The sequence below is a fragment of the Lucilia sericata genome, unplaced genomic scaffold (genome assembly GCF_015586225.1).
Source record: "Lucilia sericata isolate MDLA Ls3-8-SP2 unplaced genomic scaffold, ASM1558622v1 Contig000329F_arrow, whole genome shotgun sequence".
Classification (NCBI taxonomy): domain Eukaryota; kingdom Metazoa; phylum Arthropoda; class Insecta; order Diptera; family Calliphoridae; genus Lucilia; species Lucilia sericata.
In genome coordinates, this window is record NW_023994350.1 from 266,674 (window position 1) to 292,788 (window position 26,115).

General features: G+C 28.3%; 1 protein-coding gene across 2 annotated transcripts; it reads left to right on the forward strand.

Moving 5' to 3' along the window:
• On the forward strand, window positions 1–24,754 carry LOC119603713 (dendritic arbor reduction protein 1). 2 transcript variants are annotated; one of them, XM_037955860.1, is made up of 4 exons: window positions 1–1,034; window positions 14,683–15,432; window positions 21,250–21,372; window positions 21,931–24,754. In XM_037955860.1, exons 2-4 carry the CDS (start codon window positions 14,715–14,717, stop codon window positions 23,331–23,333), a joined length of 2,244 nt encoding a protein of 747 aa, XP_037811788.1. In that variant the 5' UTR covers window positions 1–1,034; window positions 14,683–14,714; the 3' UTR covers window positions 23,334–24,754. The 2 variants fall into 2 exon arrangements, with proteins under 2 accessions (XP_037811788.1, XP_037811787.1); XM_037955859.1 differs by having other exon boundaries at window positions 21,250–24,754.
• The last annotated feature ends 1,361 nt before the right edge of the window (window positions 24,755–26,115 follow it).

Genomic DNA, 26,115 nt, shown 5'->3' on the forward strand with positions numbered 1-26,115 from the left:
ACTAGCTAACGTGACGGTCTAACCAACTACTACCTACACTAAATATATATATAACACTCTCTATTCTTAATATTATACTCTAATAAGAAGAAAAAGAAAAAATTATTCAAATCAGACACTCAGAGTTAAATAAGAAAAGTATTTTAATTGAAATATTTTGGTTTTTTTGTGAAGAAAGCAAATAAATAATTAAAAAACAAAAAAACAAATGTGAACTGTCAAATCTGTTTAAAAGTATCCCAAAAATATCATTTGAAAACAAAATAGTAAAAAAAATAAAAGTGAAAATTTTAAGTTAAAAAAAAACAAATTGGATTAAAACAAATAAGAAAGTGTTGACTGAGGAAAAGTATCTTTAAGATATTTTCTCTATAAAAAGTGAAAATTAAAGAAAATTGTATTTGAACAAAAAGGATTAATTTTGCCAACAGCTGAAGCTGTTAATCAAAATCAAACATAATAAACCCTAAACTCAACTATACTACAAAATTTGCTTTTTTTTATGAATGAATTTTTGTAGTCTTGAAGTGAGAAAGAATAAAAAAAGCTCTCTGAAAAAAAGAACTTTGTGACGTATTTTATTTTAAGCAAAAAAGTAAAGAATACAATAAAACATTATTATAACTTATATATAAAAAAGTATTTGCATTATATATACTTTTTATCGATTCATTTAGTTGTGCGCTCTTATGTCTATTTTGAGCTTAAAATTTATCTATAGAAACTAAAAAAAAAGATTCATTTCTTTGGTGCAAAATAAACAAAATCATAAATTATATTTTAGTGTTTTTTGGCTTGTTTTTGCCGCAACGAAAAACACTAATTTAAATTAAATATATAAAGTAAAAAAAATATATATATAAATAACTATAAATTAACTAAAATTTTTAAAACAACATTTTAAATGTTTGTGCTATTAAACAGTGTTACCCTTTGCAAAGAAATCGCATTTTAAATAAAAAATTGTGATTTCTACCAAAACTTTTTTTCAACTTTTGCCTGATCTTTCTTCTGCACGTGCCAATTATATCCAGGTGGGTGTTTAAAAGTTTTTATTTTGTAATATTCAAGAAAAATTATATTTATGTAAAAATGGTTCCAACTAAAAAGTGGGTAGAATTCGTTCAATTATTCAAAACTTTTAAGTTTTAGTGCAACAAGTTGTTGGAAGAAAATGTTTTATATAAACAAAATTCATAAAAGTTAAATATTTTTTTTAGTTTAACTTCTACTCTAGGTAGTATTTCAATTTCGTATAATTTTATTTTAAAAAGTTTTCTTAACGGAATGGCTACAAATCGCGGAAATTGTTTCTAAAATTAAGGTCTTATTTATAAACTTTTATCAAAGTTTTGTAAAAGAAAAATTTCATAAAAAATTAGTTTTTTAAACAAACAAATTTTATATGAAAGTGTTTGCTTTATAAATAAATTATGAAACCTTAATATTTGGTTAAAAAATTCAGATTTTTTATAATTTAAAATAATAAATTTTGTACTAAAATTGTTAATTGATAGTTTAAAAAATTTTTAAAAAGTTTCATAGCCTGTTATAAGAAATTATTCCCCAACTAGCAATAACTTCACTTTCAAGTTAAACCAAAATTGCATAAAAAATGTAAAAGAAAAAACTTTCTCAAAAGCTTTTAATGCAAAAATAACTCCTTGTGATTAATTTGCAATTTTAAATGCACAAATTAAAGTCATTTTTAATAATTTTATTTGTTAAAATATTTAGAAAATATCACACTCCAAAATCCTAAAAACAGCTTAAAGCTTTTGATCAAATACAGTAAACAAAGTTGGTTTAGCTTTCAAGCTTTCTTTATAATTTTATTAAAATTAATTTATATTAATTTAATTCAACTAAAATTTTTCTAAAACTAAACAACATATTTACTAATTAATGGAAATAGCTTTCTCAAAAGCTTTCAACATTTAAACTTCTGTGAAAGATCTGTATGACTGGAAGTTTAGTCTTAACATCCAAAACTTTTAAACTGTGTTTCTATAATAATATCGACTTAACAAACTTTTAATATTTGTCAATTAGTAAAAATATAGCTTTTTGAACTTTTACTTATAAGACGTTGTTAAGTCTACAATAAAAGTTTGTTATAATCTTCTCAAAATCCTTTTAATCTAAAATTTAATTATCAAAGATTTATTCTTATAGTGCAGCTATTAGTTAATATAAATTAGACGATAAATCTCAAGCTATTTCAAAAGCTTTCAAATTTAAACTTCAAACATAATAATATCTTAGCTTTAAAGCTTTCTATTTTATTATTATATAAAAGTATGAAGCTTTTTTGAGAGTGTAGTCTTAAAGCTTTTCAGTTTTCATAAAAACTAAACAAAAACTTTCAAATTTAAACTTTATAATATCCCAAAAGTACTTTTAGCTTTAAAGCTTTCTATTTTATTATTATATAAAATATGAAGCTTTTTTGAGAGTGTAGTCTTAAAGCTTTTCAGTTTTCATAAAAACTAAACAAAAACTTTCAAATTTAAACTTTATAATATCCCAAAAGTACTTTTAGCTTTAAAGCTTTCTATTTTATTATATTAAAGTAAAAAAAGTATGAAGCTTTTTTGAGAGTTTAGTCTTAAAGCTTTTCCGTTTTTATAAAGATTAAACAATGCATTTACATATCCATACATATTTATTGTTTTTGATAGACAAAAGCTTCTTTATTTGAAAGCTTATAGAAATACAAAAATTCAATTGGAACTTGCCACATTTAAAGGACTAAACAGCTGTTCAAGAGGAAATCTCTTGATAAAGTATTTCATATAAAAACTTTAAAATATAGATAAATATCTTTATAAAACTTCGCATAAATTAAGCTTTTGTGGAAATTTTGTCTGTTATTAGAAGAACAAAACTACAGTAAAAAGCATTTTGTATTCAAAAGCTTATGTGAGAGCTTTTAGTTTGAAATTTTAGCTTAAAAAACTAAGTTTAGTTTTTTATTTTAAACTTTTAACAAAAGCTTATAAGCTTTTAACAAAAGCTTATATTTAAACATTAACTTGAAAGAGCTTTAAAGCATATAAATTTATTTCAGAGTTATTTATATAAGTGGATTTTAGTTTTCTGGTTAAACTTTTCGAAACTTAAAGATAAACTTTAAGTTGGAGGGGTTACTTTTGTTATAAATTGTTTTAAAAACACTTATGTAGCTTTAAAGTATTCTAAACTTTGTAAACTTACCAATTAAATTTAAATTGTAAATAATTAGAGAAAACTTTTAGCATATCGGGAATTCAAATACTCAAACAAACAGTGAGCTTTTTCCTAAGAGAGGATTTCAACTCATTTTCAAAGCTTCAGCCTAGGTATTATATTTTTAAACAATAGTCTTCTAATCACTCAACTAACCAGCTACGCATGATCTACAATTTACTAAATAGATTTTATTGTTTCAATTTTGATTCAAGTGTTAAAACCAGCACCTCTTGAAGGTGCTAAACCGTAACCATAACCTGCACACTTTGTAAAAACTAAAACAAAAGTGTTAAATAGAAAAGAAAAACCACTAAAACTATACAAATTGCTTAAATAAACAAACCAAAAAAAAAGCGGCTAACTTCATACGCCCCATATTAATGGGCTACACTCAAAGAAAATTACTTAATCTTATAGTCATGTAATTAAAAAAAATAAATATTAAGAAAAATATTTAGAAAAATAAAACAGAAAATTACATGACAAAATGCCACTATTTTGTATGGTTTAATAAATTTAAACAACATAAGAAGATGGGGAGGAGAAGAATAAGAAGAAAATAAACACAAATAACAGCCAACAACACTTAACTCACTTCGCTATATGTACGTGTAATACGATGTTGGCCACATTCTAGCAATAAAATAAATCATATTTAATATAGAATATTTTAATGCCAACTATATATTACGGCTACTGTGAATCTACTATGTACATCATCAACAGTCTTAGATAGAGAATGTAATAATCTGTATAATTTAGGATGATTTTCTAGAAAACTGGATGCTTGCACTGATGAACTGATCCTCTAAAGCCTTTATATTGCTGTATGTCTGTTTGTTTGTTTGTTTAAGAAGAATGAGGGGTAAATAAACGTGTAAACAGTTTTTTTAGATAGAAATTATTGTTGTTGTGTCCACCGCAATCTGTCACACCCCACTTAGGCGTAAAATTCTTATTTTGTTGGCGTCAGTTTTACTTATACACCTCTGTTAAAAAAAAAAATAATTATAACGAAAATCGTATTAATAATTACGCACTTGTAGTGTTTTTTTTTAACTCAGACAATAGAGTTTAAAAATAATACATTTTTTGTTAAAAAAATCATTTAAAAAAAACTGACAAATTATAAAACAGAAAAATCTAAAAATAACTTGAACAAAGCCGTCGGTAATTTTTCTTAACTAAATGGTAATTATAAATATTAAAAAAATATAAAAAAATGTAATTAGTTGGCTTAACTAAACTAATAGCTAAACTTTTTTTTTGGAAAATTATAAAATTTTAGAGAGATATCTAAGGATTATATATGGCTAGACATTAAAGTTTAAACTTTAAAAAGTATAAATTGAAATTTCATTTAATTGTTAACTTAAGTGCCACAATTGTTTGCTGTTATTATATTTTGGTCACCTAAACTAAAGTTATTGTTTTCTTCAATCATAATGTTGTTTTTACAACTAAGACTCAAACTCCTGTAAGTGTTTAAGCGGCAGTAAATATAATTTATTTTAATTTATTTCTCTTCATAAAATTAATTTTTAGTTAATTTTTTTTAACAAAAAATAATTTTCAAAATTTATGAAAAAAAGCAAAAAAAGATCAAAAAGCTTAAAAATAAATGTCACACATTTTTATTTTCAAAACTGACATTTTATTTTAATGTTTGTATTGAAGTGATTGCTGTTGTTGTTCTTGTTGTTGGATCTCGTTGTTTGTCATGAAACGGTGTGACGTTTCATATTCATAGCCACCATTTAACATTTATGACCTGCTGAGTGACTGATTGTCTTTGGTTGTTGTCGTAAGTGTTGCTGTTTTCATTGGATCTGTTTCTGTCCGTCTGATGTCTTAAGATTTGTTTTGTTTTTTTTTTTTTTGGTTTTATCTTTTTTTTCTTTAAATAAAATTAAAACCCATAAATATTCAAAAATATTACGTTAAGGTTCCGGTTTTTGTTTACAGGTGATGAGGAAAGGTTTGTAGAAAAGTACGATTTAGAACAGTGATCGGCATATGAGCGAAAATTTTAGTTTTGAAATGGTAATAACTTTTTAGAGAACTTTTTGCTCATTAAAGGTATGAAAAAGATTTTACAGGTCTATAGACTTATCGATTGACTAGCCTATGGACTAATCTATAACATGATCTATGGATTAATCTATGGTCTGCCTACACACTAGTCTATCGACAAGTTTATTGAATACTAACTACATAGAGGGAAAAAGAAATATACACGCCTGTTACCAAATTGACACCAAACTGTTTATTATTTTTCAATACCATCCGTTGTCAAAGTATATACATACGTACGACAACACTGTGTAATGTGGATAACATTGCAACAAATTTTATACTCATCCGTTGTCTAAATGTTAACAAACGTGGTAAGCTCACTATTGACAAACAATCCGTTGCCAATTGTGAGCTTACCACGTTTGTTAACATTTAGATAACGGATGTGTATAATTAGATTTCGACAACGAATTGTTGCAACGATGCGTTGTCAACATTACATAGTGTTGTCGTACGTATGTATATACTTTGACAACGGATGTTATTGAAAAATTATAAACAGTTTGTGTCAATTTGGTACCGGGCGTGTATATTTCTTTTTCCCTCTGTGTATGTGCAGTAGTCTATTGATAACTCTGTGGATCTATTGACTTCTTTATACATTAGTCTATTTACAACTTTATTGATTACTATATGGAGTAATCCATTGACTGGTCTATTGACTAGCCTAGTAAACCTAGTATATGAACTAATATTCGTACTAATCTATGAACTATTCTATGGACTCGTCTATTGACGATTCTGTACTATTCTGTATTGACTATCATATGGACAGGATTGACTACTCAATTGACTATTCTCTGGACTAATATATAATATATAGACTATATATAGTATTCTATTGCCAAGATTATAGATTATATATGGTTTATTATATGATCTAGTCCATAGATTGGAACAAATACTAGTATATGGACTAGTCTGTTAACTAGTTTATATACAAGTCTATAGACTAATATATTGACTAATGTATGAACTATATACCTATTAAAGTTTGTAATATAAAAAAGTACCTAACACAAATATCGTGTTGAAAATGCGATGTTTTTTTCTCATGCTTGTTGAGAACAAAGACCAATGGCCTCTTACAAGTTTGTTTCCAAAATCCGAACATATTCTCTCTTTGATGAGTAAACGATCTTCATTTTAGGATCTTAATTGAGATAACCATTAAAAGCTTTTGTTTCCAAAAGCTGTGATTTTGAAAAAAACCCTTTCTAGTGCTACACTGATAAAGTTTCAGATCGTTACCAATATTTTTTAAATATTTTCCCAAAATACCACATTTATTTCAATTTTATATATAAATGTTTTTGATTTTTATTTGTATTTAAATATGTATATATTTTTTCTATTAATAAAAAATATTGTTTAAACATTTTTATTGAGCGCGAACATATTTCTTTAGATTTATATATCCTCCATAATAAACTAATAAAAAATGTCTCAATATGCTTGTATATCTGAATAAAATATTATTTATAATATGTTGCTAATTAATGACACAAAAAAAAACAACAAGAAAATATTAAATTATTAAAATTTATGAAGATAAATATAGAAAACAGTAAAAAAGAATTAAACAGCAGATAGAATTTTTAAAGACTTTAGAAAACGGATAGATCTAAATAATCTAATAGATCTAAAGTAATATTGAGACCAAAGTATTAAAAATTTTAAAGATTTAAAGAACCAAAATGGTTGGCTCGAACAAACTTTACAATTGCAGCAGCAGAAAGACTGCCAAAGCAACCACAAAAATAGCGGTAATTGTTTACCTTTACAACAATTTTGTTAACACAACTAAAAGTACAAAAGTTTCAAGATATTGGGTTTACACAATTTACAAAATTTCAGGTATAAATATCTCTGTATTGAGTTGGCTCAAACAAACTTTACAATTGCAGCAATAGCAACTAATAGAAGCATGTTAATTGTTTATCTTTACAAAAATTTTGTTAACACAACTAAAAGTACAAAAGTTGTACAATTTACTAAATTTCAAGTAAAAATATCTCTATAATTTTTTTCTTCTTTATAGAAAATTTCTAGAGAATCGAAATATTATCAGCTGTTTATTTGGACAATACCTTGAACTATTTATAATTTCTAAATTATTATGTTTTTATATCTTATTTATTTTTCTTATAAATAAATAAAAAAAAATATGTTTTCAAATTGTTGAACTAACAATTTGGAATGTTTGTTTTTTTTAATAATAATTTATTATAAGTGACCAAAAAAGTTTTTTTTTTCCTAACGAAAGAAAAGAAAAATATGTTTGTCTATATTTCTATATATTTTATTTATAAAAATTAACATGAAGGTCATTTTGTGTCAAAAATATCATTTATAAAACATTTAAAAAATATATATATTTAAGAAAATAAAATTGACTTTAAATTAAGGAAAAAATAAATTTGAAAAAAAACACGTCATATTTTAAGATTAATAAAAAATATATATAAAAAATTGTGGTTAATATCATTAAAAATATATTTTAAATAAAACATAAATGATAAAGACAAAATCTTTAATTGTTTATTTAACTTTTAGCACTCACTGTATTTAACTTAATATTAAAGAGTCTTTATTTTCTTAATTAGCTGTAAAGTATTAAAATTTAAAAATCAACTAAATCTTTTAAATTTTACCATTAAACTCTTAACATTTTATATAATCCCTTTCAATTATTTATTTAAATATTTTTATATATTTTTATTCTAAAACATTTTGGTCCCCTCATGGGATTTAAATCAAACTCTTTTAAAGTCACAGACAAATTGCATAAATCCAATCAAAAATATTAGACACTTTACAGTATATATTTAAACTTTAGTTTTTAAAAATATTTTTTTTTGCCCCTTACAAATAATTTTATTTAAATAAACAACAACAATAGCTTGAGCCATTGGAGCCATTAAGTAGACAATCTACATTTTGAAATCGTATATTATTGAAGAAAAGGAAACAAATCTTAATGTTTATTTAATAATAATAATGGCTTAAGAAGGCTGCAGCAAGCAGCAGACTATTGGCAAAATAAACGTAATAAATAATTTTATACAAAAAAAAAAAAATCGAAAATTATAATAATACTTATTTATGATTTATAGGGAAATAATATTTTGTAGTTGATTTCTGTGCAGTTTTTATATACATTTTTATCAATAAAAACAAGAAACTTGTTTGCTATAAAGAAAATGTTTTCAATCAAACTATAAGTCTTACTCTAGTACACCAGTACTGAAAGTACTAATTGCATAGAGAAAGACCAAACATAAAAATCTATTTTGCAATTATAATAAGTTTAGATTTCTTCTTCGTTAAAAAAAAAAATATAAATAATTACACTTAAAGAAAAGAAATCAAAAATAAGTTTAATTAAATTTCCTGTATAATGATCTAAATTTAGTTTTCTTAATTTTAATCTGCTTTAATTGCAAGCTTTATCAAAAGTTACTGGATGATAGTTAAAGCTCGAAGTACCATGTTTCTTAACTTTTTTTTTAAGCTTGAAGGACCATGTTTCTCAACATCTCCCAGTAGCGTTTTCTACAACTCTCTCTTATTACAAGACAAGTTTATTACGCTGGAGAGAGAAAGCTGCTTAATCATGAAAATAGTTACTTTCTTATAGCCTTTTCTCTCTTTCCTAATAAACGTTTCTTCTTATAATTTAATGTTGAACTCAATTTAAATTCAATATCTATTTCAAATCCTATTTTCTCTTATTTTTCTGCATGTACTTTTGATTTGTCGCCAAACAATTTGTTACTAAAGTTTCTTATTAAGTTTTCTTATCAACTCAGCTTTTTTTTGCTCTTACTCTCTCCTGAAAAACCCATATTATTTTAATTGAAATGCTAAATTTTTATATTCATTTAGTTAGCGATTTTCTTATTATAGAAATATAAATAAAAAATTAAAAAAAATATGAGACACTTTTTTTTTACAAGCAGTCATCAAACAGTGGGAGACAAAAGTAATTAATTCTACTATTAACTTTCAAGTCATTAATGAGACTAAACATAAGCATAAACATAAGTAGCCCAAATAAAGGCTAATGTAATCTTCCCTCTCTTTTGCTTAAGTGTTTAATTTCTTACAAAAAACTTGCATATAATTGATATTAGTTTAAGAGATAGAAAATAGATAAGAGAGCACTTTTCCTCTCTTATCTATTTATAGTCTTATCCTCTCATATTTCCTGTCTCATGCTTGGGCTTTAGAAAGCTTTCTCATAGAAAAGCACAAATGAATCATTGCTGAGAATGAACGCAAGTTATTTGCTTGCTAAACTAATGAATATACAATCTCCCTCTCTTTTTCTTTAGTGTTAAGCGAAAAAGCTTCGGAATAATAAATATTATATTAATAAATGTTTTGAAATAATCGATAAATATTAGTTTAAGTGCCAACAAACAGATAATAGAAAAGTAAGCTTTAGTAGAATTTCTCATAGAAAAAAGCTTAAGTGTTTAATTTCTTACAAAAAGCTTGCATATAACTGATATTAGCTTAAGAGATAGGAAATATATATATAACACTTTTCCTCTTTTATCTATTTTCTGGCTCTCTCTCTCATCCTCTCTTATGTATTTCCTGTCTCTTAAACTAATAACAATTATATGCAAGCTTTTTGTAAGAAATTAAACACTTAAGCAAAAGATAGAGGAGATTATATTAGCCTTTGCTTGAGCTTTAGTAAGCTTTCTCATAGAAAAGCACAAATGAATCATTGCTGAGAATGAACGCAAGTTATTTGCTTGCTAAACTAATGAATATATAATCTTCTTCTCTTTTGCTTTAGTGTTTTTTTAGTTTAATCGAAAAAGCTTCGTAATAATTAATGTTATATTAATAAATGTTTTGAAATAATCGATAAATATTAGTTTAAGTGCCACCAAAAAACAGAATAGAAAAGTAAGTTTTAGTAGAATTTCTCATAGCAAAAAGCACAAATGATTCATTGCTGAGAATCAACACATGTTACTTACCTTGTCATCTCTCTCACTTTTGCTTAAGTGTTTAAGTTCTTGTGAAAAGCTTCGGAATATTTAATATTATTTTGAGAAACAGGAAACAGATAAGTAAGTTTGATAAAGTAGAGCTTTTGAAAAAACTTTTTTTACAGAAAAGCACATTTCTCTTGACTATGTAGCTTTTTCACCCTCATGCAGTATTTCCAAAGAAAAGCTTCAGTCATCTTAATATTACTTATAAAGTCAGGAAATGTAAAAGAGAGGAAAGAGAGAGTGAAAAAGTTTAAATCTCTTTTAACAAACTACAAGCAACTACTGTTTTGTATTGAGTAGACAAGGCCTAATTTTAGCAGCAATAACTCAAAAAGCTTTCATTAGATGTTTACTTTTCTTACTCACTGTATTTCCTCATATCTCAATACACATTCGTTCATACTTACTTACTACTAACAAGTTATGAGAATTAGTTTTGAATATGCAGAAAAAACGAAAATAAATAAATAAAAATCTTTAGCTATTTCTAGACCTAGAAGAGATATGAATGAAAACGTACAATATAGAATAAAAATTTAAACATTATTAAACATCCTATAAAAAAAGACAATTTTTATATGGTTGTTGTTATTAGAGCTGTTAAATTCTTTTAAAGAATAGACACAAGTTCAATATAAAATCAACACCGTACAAAACTAGTTTTTTAAGTTTTTTAACTGAAAGAAATCGTTTCATTTTTTCAGTTAAAATTTTAACATTTTATACATAGTGTTGGGTTTTGTCTGCTACGTTCAGTTTTAGTTTAAAGGAGTGTCAATTGACTTTACTTAAGAAAAAAAATGTTTTTTAAATAAAAAACAGTTTAAAAATAAAATAATAATTATATACAGCAACCAAGTCTAAAGCTTTAATTTTTTTTGAACAGAAACAAATTTAAAAAAACACAGATTTCAAGATTTCTGGTTTTATTGTATTGATTTTTTTGTGATTTTAAAGAATGAATGAATGAAGTTGGTGTTTTGAGGAAAAAAAAAATACTCATCCATCGTTTTTTTTCATGTTTATCTTTTGTTTTGTAATGTTTGTTAAAGATTTTTTTTCAAGTCTTAAAGATTTTTATGTTTTTTTTTTTTTTTTTTTGAATTTATTCATTTAAAAATTTGTTTTTTTGGTTTTCAATTTTTATGAATGAATTTTTTTTTCTGACAGCTTATGTGTCATGTTTTATGTTGTGTTGGTGTCTTGTAATAAAATACAAAATTTTAGTTTTTTTGTAATTTGGTTTAAGGTGTTGTTGTGGTTTGTAAAGCCTTCTAAACGTAAAAACGATTTACATAAATTAATTATTTATAACTTTGTAATGAATGACAGGGTAAGATTCCAAAATTTAAACAATTTAATAAAGGGGTTTGTTTGGAGCAAATAAATTTACAAATATTTGCAAACATTGTAATCATTTTAAAAAGCTTAAGAAGCTTTTAAATCTATAGTAAATTTAATACAAACTTTAGAAATCAGGGATCTATGATCAGGGAACGAAAAATTAGCTTTAAAGAAGCTTTAGTACTGCTAGTAGCTTTAGCTTAAAGCTTTTAACAATAGCTTAAGATGTCTTACAAAAAGTTCTCTTTAAGCTGATCACTGGTTTTTAATATAAATTTCAAACCTTGAGTTTGAATGAAATTTTTGTAAGTTTATTTTTTAAACTTTTTTTAATTATTTTTATAATTTTGTACAAATTAATTACTTAATGGTTAAACTGTTCATTATTGCTTAAATTTACTTTCAATTTTGTTTAAAAAATACAATAAAATGACATGTTTTGTAAAAAAACCAAAATAATTTTTTCCCAAAACAATAAAAGCTACAAAACAGCAACACCCACTCAGCAGCTAACAAAAAAAATAAGATCTTCCAAGATATTAAACTTAAAAGTGACAGCTGTCAATGACACAACATCACAAGAGCGAGAGGACAAACGAAGAGAGCAACACAAAAGCAAAATATAAACAATTAAATTAAAATCGATTAAATGTTTAAAGAAAAAAATGGTCAAATAAATACAACCGTATTTATTACAAAATAAACGATCAATCGAACAAAAAATTTAAAAAAATATATATTGACAGACAATCCAAGACTCAACTACTGACCCACATATGGTGGGAAAAAAACACTCACATGATTTTAAGGAAAATGAAAACTTAAACACATATGCATAGAGAGATTTTGTTAAAATTTTATAAGAATTTATTTTTATTAAAAAACAAAATTGGCGCCAATATTTTTTTTCTGCTTCTTCTCGCTTAAAATAATTTTCGTGTTAATTTTCTAAAAAAAAATTCCTCATAAATATTTTTATAGTTTCATTACATGTTGTACCAGCAAAAATTTTTTAATTTAATTTTCCGTTTAATTAAAATTTTATAACTCATTTTTTTATTAGTTTCTAAAACTAATACTATAGTTGACGTTTTCTATGAAAATCTTAAAAATTTTTAAAGATCAATGAAGCGATTTTTTGTATTTTTTTTTTCTTGTTTAAAATAACGTTGTATATGTTGATGTTTTTTTTTTAATATTATAATAAACTTTAAACATCATTATTAGCTTCACTTGTATTGACAGTAATTTGCATAAAATGATGATTGGTGTTGTGTTGTGTGGTGTAGTGTTGGGAACACTTACCTCTACCACCAAATATGACATAAAATTATAAAAACTGAAAAAGATGTTGAAAAAAATAAAAACAAATATCCACTCATAAGTTGTTGTTTTCTTTTATTTTTCGAAACCATGGAGATGAGCATGAAATTGTCAATGATTTTATGCTAAAAAATTTATAATGAATTTTTACGCTACATTAATAAAGTGTGTGCAAATATGGGGATATGATTGTGTGTGTATAACTGGAATAGGGATTCCCAAATAATAACATATTTTGTTTCTATTATGGTTATTAATAAACCTAAATATTCTTAAAATTTTAAAATAAAAATTTTTAAAAACGGTTCAAAATTAAGAGTGGCGCAAGGCTAAAACTTTGATTAGCGTTATCATAGCACTAAAGGCTTATTTGTGAGATTTTATAAAATTGTATTTTTGTTTAGAATTTTCTTTAATTATGATTTTTTGTTTTGTAGAAAAATATTAAATTTTAAAATTTTGACAAATTTTTGAAATTTTCTCTAAACAAAATTGCAAAAATTTCATACAATTTTATGATTTTTTATATATAATTCCTAAAATATTCATAATTTTTGTTTTAAATTGCTATCATCAGTAATTAAGTAACTTAGGAAAATTATAATATATATAACGGATAAATTTTTTTTATCCATTACGGATAATTTTTTATCCACAACGGATAAATAAACAAAATTTTTAAAAAATCTTTAAAAAAATCAATTCTTAACATGTATACTATATTTGAGAACTACTGTTAATATTTAGAACTATTCTACTATGCGGTCTACTTTTAGACCAAACACTTAAACACACTCTAACACTTATATTTTAGTCATAACTCCACTTTTAAGAGCACAAATTGTTTAGCATCACAAAAACTAAAAATCCATGCCAAATATCAGCGACATTACCTCCATTAAAAACCAATACAAACCACTATTTTATTTCACATTATTATCATTACAAACTTAATTATCCACAACCAATGTCTTCGTCATTATCATGATCAATTTCTAAAAGATCTTCATTATGAATGAAAAACATTTTATACGAGGCCCTGTCATCAAATGAGTGACTGACTGACTGAGTGTATGTGTGTGTGTTTGTCAGAGTACTTTTCTTAAAAAGTGTTGAAAAATAACAACCAACACTCAACTTTATTAAAATCAACTTTGTCTCAATTGTGGCGTCATCTGAAAATTTGTTGTTTTATTTTGATTTTTTTTTCAAAAATTTGATTTCTTTTTCAGCGTGTGTTTTGCCACACAGTCACACGAGTTTGCCTTACAAATGTTTAACATTTAGATATTTTGTGTTTTGATAAAAAAAAAATTTAAAAAAAAAATGTGTTCATTGTGTTTTGTTGTTTTTGCATTTTAAGTGCACTTAATGACAGCATCTATGCGCTAAAATCACTACCGTTTAATTGTTGTTTTTACAAATGTTGTGTTTTTCTGATGCTTTGTTCCCTGGCAGCTTTTTTTGTGGGTCTATTATAAGGTACTAAATGAAATCAAAACAATGAAATAATATAAAAAACTAGATATTTCTTTGATGGCTGTAATAACGGGTCTATATAGCATGTTTATTGAGGGCTCTTGAAGTCAAGTGTAAAAAAGTGAAATTTGTGTTTTTCTTTAATAATTTAAGAAATACCTTTTTTAGATATTTTATATTAATATAATTTTGTTTTTAATTATCTTTTTAGGTGGCGTAGCCCCTGGAACCCCATCAGCGGCCATGATCATGGAAGGGCTTGAAACCCTAGTGGCGCCATCGCATCACACTTTTCTACTCACCGAATCAGCTGCTGCGGCGCATTTCAATGTTTTAAGTTTTGACACATGCCTCTTTAAGACCACCGCTCAGACGAGTCCCTCCACAGCGGTGTCGTCCGGCGCTACATATCTCACCACACCCTCCTCCTTTGGCGGAGGACATTTGGGTTCTCAGACCCTATTGCATTACAATCTCTCCACAACATCACCCTCATCGTCGGCAGCCGAATCATCGCCCGCCACCGCCTCAACCACCGCCTCGTCCTCGCTTAGCAGTATCTCTACATCGAATTCAGCATTATCACGTCATTATACTAACGCTCGCTTGGGTGCCATTTCAGTTTCAGCTGAAACTCAACAGCAGCATCATCATCAGCAGCAGCAACAGAACTCTCCTTTACACAATAGTCCTTCGATCGCCAGTGCTGCGGTTAGTATTAATACGGCTGGCACCACTACAACAAGTGGTCGCAGTTCGGCTTCACATTTAAGTCTATTGAATACCACCCAACATAGTCCGGTGGGTGGTGCCAGTGTATCGTCGGTAGGCGATAGCATAGATATTAAACATTCGCATATTGAGGCTCAACAGGGAGATTTAAATACACCCGTTACCACTTCCAGTGATATACCCTCATTTTTTGGTCCTTCGACCGTTGTCGAACCACCACCAATAACAGGTTAGTGTTTTAGTTGTTGTTATTTTTTTCCACCATTTTAAATCATATTTAACTCATTTAATGTTCATTAAAGTTTGAAAATTTATTTAAATTATTTTGCAATTAATAATTTTTTGTTTTTAATTTCCACAACTTTTTTTATTTAAACTATTTAAATATTAAATTTTAAACCCTCCAACGATAACTAATTTAAGTTAATGACTTTTGTTTTATTTTATGATTTGATTAAAATATTTTTTTTGTTTAACAACAAACATGCAAACTCTACAATTAATTAATCATTTATTAAACATTTCCGTTCAGTGTCAATGTTTCTTATTTGAACACTCAAATAAAAAAAAACTACTAAATACTACCGAACTACTACTATTTACTGCCGTTTTTTTTACTACTTTATCATGTTCTTAATGCCAGTAAATGATTTCTTTAAAAAACTATTTTAAACGCAGCAAAAAAACTTTAAATCTTTTGATAATTAAATAATATTTAGCTTGAGATATTCAGTGTAATACGAATATATTCTCTAGCATTTGTTGATGGATGTGTCGAGTAATTTTCTAATTGAATTAATGAACATAAAATAAAGTTGTGACTGTGTGTGTGTGTGTTTTTTTTTTTTGCTGTTATAGTAGAATTTAAAATGATATCAACCCCATTATAATTTTAAATAATTAAATGCAATCAATGTGTTTTTTGTTCATATTTGAAAGAAAATTATCATTAAAAATTGTTTAAAATTATTATATGTATTTCATATTAAGAATTTTAATTTGTATTAGCGAGTTTGCAGTAAAAAATAACTAATTTTGTTAATTAGTTTATTTCATTATAATTGAAGTATAAATCTTAGATTTAGCTATAATTGCAGCGGATTCTTATTATTTCTACTCACTTTTTTGGACCGCGAATACTGTCCTAAGGGACGACGTTATCTCAATATATACTAATGGCTCAAAGACAGAAAGGGGCACGGAATCGGGAATATTCTCCGAAAAACTAAATCTTCTACCGTCTCTTCGATACCTGCACGGTCCTTCAGGCAGAGATATATGCCAACTATACAGCCGCGAGAAGAATCCGGGAACTAAATCTCAAAAATTAGACTATACTGGGACCGCTTTGCATCAATCAAGGCTCTTAACTACAATGTTATTAAATCTAAATGTCTTCTCAATTGTATTCAATCATTTGCACAACCGACAGAACATCACATTGAGTTGATATGGGATCCAGGACATGAGGTCATCCGGGGAAATGAAATATCTAATGAATGCGTTACCCAAGGGTCGTCCCTAGACTTAACCCTGGCGCAAAATGATATGTGCACACTCCCCTGACGATCCTATTAAAATTGATAGATGAATGGACTTTGAGTGAGGCAAAACTCAGGTGGTCAAATATCACCACTTGTAAAATATCGAGACTGTTCTGGCCCACTATGACAACGGATAGGACTAGGACTCTCTTGTCTTTTAGTAAGAGCTCGATTAGTCTTCAACAACATTCTATGAGACTGCCCAGCCTTACAAGAGCATAGACTACGTTTTCTAGGTTGAGCAATTTTTCATGATCTGGAGTATCTCAGAGATTGATAGACGACTGGGCTTTGAGTGAGACGGAACTCAGGTGCTTAAATGGCACCACTTGCAGAATATCGTGACTGCTCTAGCCCACTCTGACAACGGATAGAACTAGGACTCTCTTGTCTCTTAGTAAAAACTCGATTAGGTTTCAACAACCTTCTATGAGACTGCCCAGACTTACAAGAGCATAGACTACGCTTTTTAGGTAGAGCTCTTTTCCATGATCTGGACTGTCTCAGAGATGCGTTACTAGTAAACATGATCATGGTTTTATTAGAAGCATCGGCTGGTTTTCATGGAGACTGTAGGAATCAAGTAGTCAACGAAATAAGGGGAGGGAAATCATTATCTCAATATTAGGGAATGGCAATTCTAAGGGTATCACAATTGGCCTTAAAGCCTACGTGTGAACTCGCTTACTAACGAGCAACCCACGTAACCTAACCTAACCTACTCACTTGCTTGGATATTTTCTCTCTCTTTCGTTCTGCTGTTTACAAAGAAAAAACCAACTTGTATTATTTGCTGCATACTTTGTATTGTTTTATTAAAGTAAAGCCTACATTAAGGCTGCTTTTAAAACTATTTTTACAGTTTTGTAAACAATTTAACTAAATTTCTTTATTTTTTTTATTTATTGCAAAATTGTTTAAACATATTATTAAAACAAAAAGCTATTCTAAAATTGACTTTATTTTCTAATTGATTAACTATTATTTAAACTACAGCATACTTTAAGGCTGTAATAAAATTTTACTACCACTTTTTTTTATAAAAAATTTTTTATCTTTTTAATATTAAAATACAAATCTAAACAAATTTCTTAAAAAATATTAAATTTAAACTGATGGAACACTTTTCTTGAAACACCCACGCCTTAACAAATTTCTAAAGTTGAAGAAAACTGAAACAGAAATTTGTCTTTTTAATAAATAAAGAAATTTAAATTAAATATAACTTAATATTTGACTTGCAACATTTTATGATTTTTTTCTTTCCAAAAAAAGATTCTCAAAAAAAAAAAAAAAAAAACAAAATAGCTAATGTTTTTTAATAAATTTATGAGACATGTCTAAAATAATATTTTTACAGTCAATCGTCTCTCGAATGGCTAAACAAAACAAAACACAAACATTGTTTTTTTATTTATTATTAAAATGTATAAAAGTTCTTTTAAAAATTTTTTATTTGACATTGATAAATCAGCTTTTAATCGTAGATTTTGGCAACAAAAAACCATTTATTAGCAATGACAAAAAATTTTACAAAAAAAAAGAAAGAAAGCCAAAAAAATCACCATAAATACTCTACAACACAAAAAACCATAAAATACTGTTTTTAACTCATGCGTAATAATAATAATAAAACATGCATGTTATATGGCTCATAATGATAAAAACCAAATCCCATGGAAATAAACAATTTTTTTAAAGAAACAATATTTTAATGAAATGTCAAGCATAAAAATTACTAAAACTTCTTAACGAATTTCATACAAATTAGCTTCGAAATTTCGGCATATTGCCATAAAATCATTTGAGCATAATTTGTAATGCATTTATTTTTCCGCCATTGTCTTATTTAGAGGATTTATAGTATTATATTTATAAATTTATATCATATTTGGCCAAATCTAAAGAGTCTTACTGGTTTATGGTTTATTTAAATCATTTTAACAAGTACATATCTGTTTAGTTTGTAAATGAAGTTCGTTTCGTTTTTTTTTTTTGAATTTTAATGGACTTTTATAAATAATAAACAAGGCCATAAAACATAATGAAGTACTAAACAATTTTGGTAATTATGTTATGATTTATAAACTCAAACTTTTTCAAGAAAAACTAAGTATCACAGACTCATAAATCCAATACTAAGTAATTGGTCTTTTAAACAATAATTTGTTTTAAATTTTAAGATTTTTAAATTGCTAATTAAATACATACAAAAAATAATAAATATTTTTTTTAAATTAAACTTTATTCAAAAATGGCTTCATGGCACATGTTTTCTTCCTATATCTTAAAAACAAAAAAAAAAATGTTTCCAAAAATTTTTAAGAAATTTTAAAAATTTGTTAAATGAATTTTATCAAAATCTTAAAATAAATTTACACTAAAAACAGCAACTACAACTTAAGCTTTTAAAACAAGTTTTGCTAACAACGGATAAAATTTATCCATGGCGCAGTGCATAATGTTTGGATAAGTTTCCAACAGAAACTATTAAAATTTTTTAACTTTTTATAAATTTTGGTTTTTTGTTTTACATTTTGGTTTTTTGTTTTACATTTTAATTTTAACAAATAAAATTTTTAAATTTTTTTTTAAATTTATCTTGAAAATTTTGAAAAAAAAAATTTTTTTTCAAAAATTTCTTAAAGTGTTAACAAGCTAACTTGGCAAAAATTTGTCAATAAATAAACTAAAACAAACGAAAGCTTAAAATTTATATTTGGATAATAATGGATAAAATTTAGCCATGGCGCAGAGTAAAATGTTTGTATAAATATTATGTGAACAATTTTAGATATTTTAAAGAAATTATAAATTTGTATTTTGCTTCTTAATTTTACAAAATTTTGATTTTGATTAAAAACATTTTACGATTAAAAATAAAATTTTGAGATTTATTTTTAAGCCGGACTTAAAAAATTTGTTAAAAAATTTTAAATATTTAAAGATAATTTTGAATTTTAATGGATAAATGGAATAAAAACAAAACAAAACGCAAAGCTAAGACTTAAATGTTCGGATAAAGATTATTCTTAAAAAAATGTGTAACAAAAACTTAGATTTTCCCATTGCTTATCTATATTCATTTCTACATTAATAGTTTAACATATAAAGCGCCTCTTAATAGCTTTACATCCCCTGATTACTTTATAACAACTAAACATTACGCAATACTAATTTATTGCAACAAAAAAAAAGTCAAATACAAATTACTGATAAAATTTTCAATGTTATTGCCGCTGACTGGATTAGAACATGTCAATAAACTTGTAAGTCATATAAATAAAGTCTTCATTAATATGGGACAGCAAATATCTGGACAATAAAACAAAAACATAGATCAGAAAACAAACAACCAAGTAAACTGCAATAAAAGTCCATAAACAAAAACAAAAGGAATAAGAGATTGATGTCACCTCACATTAAGATCACAGCAATACAATTCATCAACAACAGCAGCAGCAATAACACGATACATTACACTTATAGTGAGGAATTGGAAATGCATCATTAAGTTTGCAGCGCCACAAAAAAAAAAAAAAGACCAACAACTGACAATGTATGTTCATCGTATTTTAACATAAACAATTGCTGCTAATGCAAAGTCAGTTGCAAGTAAATTTCTTGCTATTGCTGTGTTTTACATTGTTTTGTTTCGAGCTTATCCCAGTTAGTTGTCTCAAATGCCTCTACATTCCAGGGTTTGTGGCTGGCCAGCTGTTTGTTTGAGGGATAAAGAGTATTTCAGGGTTTAAGGTGCCAGCTCCTGTTTTTTCAATTCTTCTTTTTCGCTTTAAATGTTGATTGTTCTGAAGTTTTGTTTTTTTTTTTTTCATTGCTGCTTGACTTGTTTTATTCTTGAGAACGTAATTGATCGAACTGGAGTGTTGGAGCTGCATAAACGACCTCCCGTGTTGAGATTTCTCAGGAATTTTATATAAAACTTGGCTGGCTGGTTCGTTTTGCACTAAACCATTGAACATGTGCAACATCTCGGATGCTTTGTTTTTGTTTTTATCCAAGATGCTGTTGTGCAGTCATTTGCTGAGCCACCACTTTAAATTATATCTGTGTTTTTTCTTTTTGCTCATGTTGTTGCACGTTTTTGTGTCGTATGCTTTTTTAACTGATTTTTTGTCAATAAAACCGACATAAACTGTCACTTTGGTGGCACAAAAACTTCGCGGAATTTATTGTCATTCAATACAAAACATTTGATGTATTATGGTTGGACTTAAGGCAAACAAATGAAGATCAAATGATTTTTCACCAAAAAAAAAAAAATATTTTGGGGAATAGACAAAAATTTGTAAAATACTTTTTAAAAGTTAAATACTAATCTAGAGAAAATTTACTTTTATTAATTTATTAATTCTCAAAACTTTCTTATCATCATTCTTCATTTCCCACACATTTTTCATAAGAAAAAAATATTATTTATTTATTTTTAATTTAATTATGATTTTTATTTTATTATTTTCTATTTTGAAATATGCTTGCAGGTTCTATTGAATCTGAAGATTTGTCGTTGGAACCTCAGTCAGTGGCCAGTCCGGTATTGTGCAGTCCATTGAAGGAGGAACGTAGTACCCCGCCCACATTGACAATTGTTAAGGAAGAAACAAGTAATAATAGTTGTACCATGTATCCTACATCCACCACTACCACACACCAACAACTAAGTCAGACAACAACACCAACAACGACAACAACCTTAGGGACAAATAATACAAATACAACACAAAGCAATACACCCTTACACCATCATCACCAACAACAACAGCAACAACAACACCATCACACACAACAACATCATCAACAACAGCAACAACACCTGCAAACTGGACAACAATCACCACAACAGCTTGAACTAGAACAACAACACCAGCAACACTATCATGACCAACAACAACAAAACCAAATATATCAAAATCACTTACACCAACAACAACAACAACTGCAACAGCAGCAACATCAACACAATCACCACCTACAACACCAACAACACTATCAACAGCAACAACAACACCAAACACACGCCCAACATCATCACAATCACCATCATCACCACCACCATCATCATCCCTATCAACAGCAACAACAATCCCAGCATGCAAACAATAATAATACAAGTAGTAGTAGTAGTGGTAAAATATCATATCGTGGCATTTTTACTACCACAGGTAATACCACCATGAGTGGTCTAAATACAGCTGCTGCTAGCGTTCAACAGCAGCAGCATCAGCAGCAACAACAACAACAGCAGCAGCATTCGCAACATCAGCAACAACAGCAGCAGCATCAAACACAAATGCATTCACCTTCTTTAACGGTATTGCCTGGTCCTATGTCTCCTCCTTCCGCCGGTTTAGGCAACAGTTGGAGTCTGCCCAGTCTCGACAAGACTCTATTCCAGCCTCCCATGTTTAGTCTTTTGGGTCCGGGTCCTCAAAATGCTGTAGCCACTCAGGCTCACTATGCCACACAACATCAAGCCACCATTCCCGCCTCTACACCCTCGCCATCAGCTCATCATATGCATGCTGCAGCAGCGGCCTATGAAGACTCACGCCATGTAGAGTTATTGGGCCTGCAAATGGACTGTTCACCCATTTTACTTAAGCAAGCTGCTCCTCCCAGTTATGGCAGCGCCAGCACCTTTACCACCTTGGCCGATATGCAACAAGCTCAAAATTCCCATGATTTGCAACAATACCGCCAGCAAATGGGTGTATCGACTCCCAAATATCAATGGTTAGATTCTCCAGCTGAATATGCTGCTGGTAGCCAGCAAACCGCCACTTTGGTCTTGCCTGGACCTTCATCTGCCTCCTCTAGTACCGCCTTAGGAGGTGGCATTATACCCAAGCAGGAGGCATATGCTGAACCTACTCACACACCCACTCATCACATGCAAACGACTCCCTCCGCCTCGGCATCTGGATCTCAAACAGGTTATTCGGTCGTCCAACTAGCTGAATATTCTCCCTCCACCAGCAAGGGCCATGAGATTTTATCTCAAGTCTATCAACAAAGTGCCATGCCCTTGAAACTAGTCCCAGTTAAGCCACGTAAATATCCCAACCGTCCCAGTAAGACGCCCGTACACGAGAGACCCTACGCCTGCCCGGTGGAGAATTGCGATAGACGATTCTCAAGATCAGATGAACTCACCCGCCATATACGTATTCATACCGGTCAAAAACCATTCCAATGCCGCATATGCATGCGCTCTTTTAGTCGCTCAGATCATTTGACCACACACATACGCACCCATACTGGAGAGAAACCCTTTTCCTGCGATATTTGTGGCCGTAAATTTGCCCGTTCGGATGAAAAGAAAAGACATGCTAAGGTTCATCTTAAACAGAGAGTGAAAAAAGAGAAATTGAGTCAACAACAGCAGCAGCAACAACAACAGCAGCAACAGCAAATGCAACTACAGCAAACGGCAGCTCAGCAACAACATCACCAGCAGCAGCAACAACAGCAACATGTCCATGCTCATCACCAGTCCGCGGCTCATGCCCATATGCTTCATTCCTCCGATATTTCCATAGTATCATCGAGTGCTACTAGTTTGTAGGTAGAGAAGAAATCATCATTGCTGGAATCCTATAGAATAAAAAGACTACCACCACTGCTGCAGCCAGATGTGAATACAGTATGGCATTCTCCCCTCTCACCCACTACACCCCTAGACACTATGCCCACGTCAGAGTTATCACTTAAAAGAGACAACCGCAAACAATTTGTCTTTGAACCCGATTTTCTACTCAACTCATCTGACAGTTCTGAATTGCTGGAGCCCAGCAATGACAAAGCTACCAATACTACTCCCCCTAATCCTAGTTCCCCCTTAAAAATGGAATTGGATTCGGAACAAGATTCTCACGAAGATGAAGAGGATGAATGTGAATTTTTCATCAGCGAATTGCTAGAGCCCAACGAGGCCAGAAGAAGTACCTATACCGTCAAGGATAATCAAATAACTTTAGTAAGTGGTGGTCCTCAAACTGAGGGTAATAGTAATCATGAAATGGTTATATTGTTCCTTACTGAATAAGTTGGAGGTTTATGGCTTGATGCTACAAAACATAACAGTTAATGATAAAAGACAATAAAACAAACAAAAAAATTAAGTAAATAGTAGAATTATACAAAACATAGAATTCTTGTTGAAAATTAGTAAAAACAAAAGAGAAAACAAAAAGTTGATTTATTGAAAATTTACACTAACACATACACATATGAGAATATTATAGAGAAAAAATTAAAAGAGTTTTTAAGGTTAAATTAAGGAAGAATTAATTAAATTTACCGGTTTTAAAGTGAAACGACAGCTGTCAAACTTAGTGGCAAAATTTAAATTATTAATTGTTTTAAATTTATTGGTTTATTTCCAAAAAAAAGGGCGTTTTTTAATTTAAAAACCCCTCCCCCTTTTTGACGTCCATAACGGTTTTTTAACTTGTTAATAAATTTTAAATAAAAACAAATACCTTTGAAAAGAAAGATAGTAAAGAAAAGTAAGAATGACAGATAAGTCATTAACAAAATAAGTAGCAGCAACAGTTATTGCTGTTGTTGTATTAGCTGACGCCATTAATTTTAAATTATTTTGTTTTTTGTCGTTTTGTTTTTTCTCTTATATAAAAAATTATAACAAGTTTTTATGACACTTTTATGCAAAATATAAAGTATTTGCAAATTTTTAACATAAAACACATTTATCTGTCAAAAAAACAAAAGACTGAGAGAGCAAGAAAAAATTAAAAGAAATTGCAAATTTAAAAGACGTAAAACAACAACAACATACAGTTGCTGTATATCAGGCATGGGAAATTGAACTTTTTAACAATAATAAACAACTCGTACTTTTCAGATATTAAAGTACTAAACTAGACTAGACTAGACTAGACTATAGACTAGACTATAGACTAGACTATAGACTAGACTATAGACTAGACTATAGACTAGACTATAGACTAGACTATAGACTAGACTATAGACTAGACTATAGACTAGGACTATAGACTAGACTATAGACTAGACTATAGACTAGACTATAGACTAGACTATAGACTAGACTATAGACTAGACTATAGACTAGACTATAGACTAGACTATAGACTAGACTATAGACTAGACTATAGACTAGACTATAGACTAGACTATAGACTAGACTATAGACTAGACTATAGACTAGACTATAGACTAGACTATAGACTAGACTATAGACTAGACTATAGACTAGACTATAGACTAGACTATAGACTAGACTATAGACTAGACTATAGACTAGACTATAGACTAGACTATAGACTAGACTATAGACTAGACTATAGACTAGACTATAGACTAGACTATAGACTAGACTATAGACTAGACTATAGACTAGACTATAGACTAGACTATAGACTAGACTATAGACTAGACTATAGACTAGACTATAGACTAGACTATAGACTATAGACTAGACTATAGACTAGACTATAGACTAGACTATAGACTAGACTAGACTATAGACTAGACTATAGACTAGACTATAGACTAGACTATAGACTAGACTATAGACTAGACTATAGACTAGACTATAGACTAGACTATAGACCAGACTATAGACTAGACTATAGACTAGACTATAGACTAGACTATAGTCTAGTCTATAGTCTAGACTACACTATATACTAGACTATAGACTAAACTTTAGACTAGACTATAGACTTGATAATAGACTAAACTATAGATTAGACTTTAGACTAGACTATAGACTAGATTATAAATTTGATTATATACTCTACTATAGACTAGACTATAGACAAAAAGTAATAAAGTACAGAATTTTCCATACCTGCTCTTTATTTATATGGAGAGTATTTAACTGTCAATATCAATTGAGCAAGAAATTGTTATGAGTACTAAAGCTAATTGCCATTAAATTAACCGTTACAGAGATTAAAAGGGGATAGCAAATGAAGCGAGTGAAAGAAATATTAATGGATTTATGACAGTTGTATACTTGTTTGATAAGTAATAAAGTATAACAGTTTTGACAAATCTAGTTTAAATTATTATAAAGAAAAGTAAACGTTTTTTTAAGTGGCTTGTTTAAGCCCAGTTTCGTTTAATTTAACCCAAAAAACTCTTTTAATTCCAATTAAAAAACAACCTAAACAAACACAGAGCTGTATTTATGTGCCAATAATTATTTTTTTGAAAAATAAATAAAAAAAAACACACACAATACAAATTTTTCAGTAGAGCCAAAAATTCTATAGGATTTTGATGATGATGTTAAAAAAACAGCACAAAATAATTTAATTAAATTTTAACTAAAAAAAAACAATTTATAAATAGGTTGTAAA